The sequence below is a fragment of the Limulus polyphemus genome, unplaced genomic scaffold (genome assembly GCF_000517525.1).
Source record: "Limulus polyphemus unplaced genomic scaffold, Limulus_polyphemus-2.1.2 Scaffold4646, whole genome shotgun sequence".
In the NCBI taxonomy this organism is placed as follows: domain Eukaryota; kingdom Metazoa; phylum Arthropoda; class Merostomata; order Xiphosura; family Limulidae; genus Limulus; species Limulus polyphemus.
Genome location: NW_013670256.1, coordinates 24,903 through 28,120, shown reverse-complemented (window position 1 = coordinate 28,120; position 3,218 = coordinate 24,903). Strand labels below are relative to the sequence as shown.

The 3,218-nt window shown below is 33.7% G+C and overlaps 1 protein-coding gene across 1 annotated transcript in view; it reads left to right on the top strand.

The window, feature by feature from the left end:
• Window positions 1–425: 425 nt before the first annotated feature.
• The window catches only part of LOC106471477 (stabilizer of axonemal microtubules 1-like), a 14,064-nt gene continuing 11,271 nt past the window's right edge, over window positions 426–3,218 (top strand). Inside the window, exons 1-2 of the mRNA XM_022400088.1 lie at window positions 426–449; window positions 1,475–1,579. Coding sequence (XP_022255796.1) covers window positions 426–449; window positions 1,475–1,579 — 129 coding nt within the window. The remainder of the gene's footprint in view (window positions 450–1,474; window positions 1,580–3,218) is intronic.

Below are 3,218 nucleotides of genomic sequence, written 5' to 3'. Positions count from 1 at the left end.
GACTAAGGCTGGCATGTGCTTTGTTTGGACACAGTGACTAAGGCTGGCATGTGCTTTGTTTGGACACAGTGACTAAGGCTGGCATGTGCTTTGTTTGGACACAGTGACTAAGGATGGCATGTGCTTTATTTAGATACAGTGACTAAGGCTGGCACATGCTTTGTTTGGACACAGTGACTAAGGCTGGCATGTGCTTTGTGTGTCCAAATAAAGCACATGCCAGCCTTAGTCACTGTGTCCAAACAAAGCACATGCCAGCCTTAGTCACTGTGTCCAAAGGTGACTAAGGCTGGCATGTGCTTTATTTGGACACAGGAAAGTGAAGATGCATTTTCGCCTTTAAAGCATAATTTGGTCGAAGCACCATTGTTGGATTATTCTCTTCAAACTTGATATTCATCCCAGATACAGATATTAGTTATAGTATGATTGAATCAGTTTTGTTTCAGGTATAAAACTGCGTGAAGCATTTAACTGAGTTTTACACTGCTCATGAATGCAGATACTGCAAAATATAGGTGCTGCTTGCAGTTATAGTATTTCATTGATATTAACTTTTGATCAGAGCAAGCTACCTATTTAGGTCAAAACTACAAATTAACCTTATTACGAGTATAACTAATTAAATATTTTTTTTTACATTCCAACTTATAATGATTAAATGTATTGTGACATGTATTGTGTGACTTCATTCATTTGTAGTGTTGTGACGTAATTTTTGTTTTAGTTACATATATAGGGTTGCCACCTAATTTTTGTCTAGGCTACATATATAGAAATCTTGATTTATTTATGAAATCAGGCATATTTTTTTTTCTATTAACGTGGATTATACTTAATTTGAGTTGGAAGGCAAGTTAAAGTTTGAGCATTTAGTGGGTTATATGACCCCCAGGATTAAGGGGGATTTTCAACCACAAACACGAGAAACTGTTTTACAGTTTTTACTGTCTTAGTAGGCTTGTATTCTGCTAAGATAGCTAGACAAACCTGAGAGGAGACATAACATTCACGGGATAGCAAATTGGGGGTGTCAATGAAGTCAATTGTCTTGCAAACTGTCTGGCAGTCTATTGCACTCATGAGAATACTGCTGTAAAATTTTCAATATACCTGAACACTAATTGAACTGGTCGTTTACTTAATTTGGCACTCCAATATTAAGATACTTCATGTTATGGAAATATGATCATGTATTTAGAAGATTTAAATTAACAGCTGAAACATTGGATAAAGTAGTAAGTAATAATATTAGGTGATCATAGAAGTTACTAACCATAACTATATAACAGTTATAGTTTAAGATCATACCATGTTCTCAGACATCAAGTACCTAAACAGTGATAATTCATGTTGGCTTTATGTATATAAATATATATATATAAAGCTTAAACAAATAATGGTATCAAGTATGATACTAATTTAATCATTATATTATTATTCTAGTAATATTATATAATTATTTGTTTTTAAGGTCAAGGCAAGGAAACCATTAATAGTTAAAAAAATATACAACCCTCCAACTGAACCTCTGTATGCTACATCAACGTACACTGAAGACTACCGTACAGGAGACAAAGCAAGTGTTATATAACAGTTTATGTTCAAACGTTTCTTTACAATTATTTATGACAGGTTATTCTTTCACCATAAGTTTTATTACAAAACACTACCAATTCAAGTAAGTTTGTAAACTTTTTTGTTTATGTATCTGTGAATAACACCCTTCATTCCTGGTACAAGTTCTGCTGTTTCTATCATAATTCAGTTAGCGGAACTCACCTTATCACTATAGAAATTTCAGAAACATTAGTGAAGCCATAACCTTTTATGGAACGTTATTTATGTAAGTCCGAGAAGACACTATGAAAACAGACATTGAACATGATCAAGTCCTTACTTAAATGAATGCACAGTGTCAGTGTGAAAATTATATAGTTACAGTGTCACTTGTGTTTATTGATATACATATTATATCGTTGCAATGGATTTTCTTTGCACATAAACGATACAAAATACATTTTGTTATACCTGTTAAATATTGTAATGAGTTTTCTATGTACCTAATCAGTATGAACAACATTTTATTATATCTGTTAGAAGTTAGTGCACAAGTTGAGTAGGTTAAACTAAAACGATTTTGAGGCTTTAACAAGTACAGCCAATCTCTAACTGACGAGAGTTCCTCTATATAATAGCACTGCAACAAAGTTTCTGTTGCAAAATGATCTATCATAAATAACTCGTGGTCAAACCACACCAATCCTCCCTGCATGTTTTCTATAATCTATCTAGTGTACAAATACGATAGTTCCAGCACCTTCTTAACAGAAATAAGTTGGCGATGCATTAGGTGCCTTAACTCAAATATCTCCATATGATGTAGCATAAATATTGTTTCATTCTCGAGCTACTTCAGGTATGTGACAGTGTTTGTGTCAGGGAAACAACTTATGAATCCTTGATTTGTGTCGCTTCTACAAACAGAGATCTTCTTGATTATGTTGTGTACTGTTGGCTTGGATTATTGGGTGGTATATGGCAGACATGTGTGTTTATAGATTATTATCTGTTACAAGATGCTGCACTTTGCTCACCACAGCTGGAATACGACTTGTTGCAGGTCTCTTTTTTGGATCATCCTGGTTCCCCAAGTTGATTCATATTTCCTTGTTTTCAAATGTCATTAAGTGTAAAAGGTATATCCATGTTGAAATTCTAGATCTCTACTGATATATTTGTGATCTGACTGTTTGCATATCTAGTGTCAGAAATGACTGTTAAATACCCTTCTCAAAAGTTATTAATTTTTCATGGCATCACTACTAACAAAACAATAATGTCAAAATTTATTCTGATACATGCCGTTCCATGGCAACTTTATGTCACTTGTGGTTGTAAGATGACTTACTGATTTGTACATTCAAAATTGTTTTAATATTGTTACGTCTCCGTTTGTTAATTAACTTTCCGTAACTTTGTTCCGACGAAACTTTAGCGACACAAGTCCTTACTTAATAAAACTGGTTTATTCTTTCCGAATATAACTTTATGATACACTTAATTTCAACAATCGCGATAAAACAAACGCTATAACAACGAACGTGCTCAATAATACTCTCTGACTGCAGATCAATTACTCACTGTCTACACACACATTAATATTCGTCACGTTGTCACCCTCTTTTATATACCAGACTACACTATATCTAGTAACT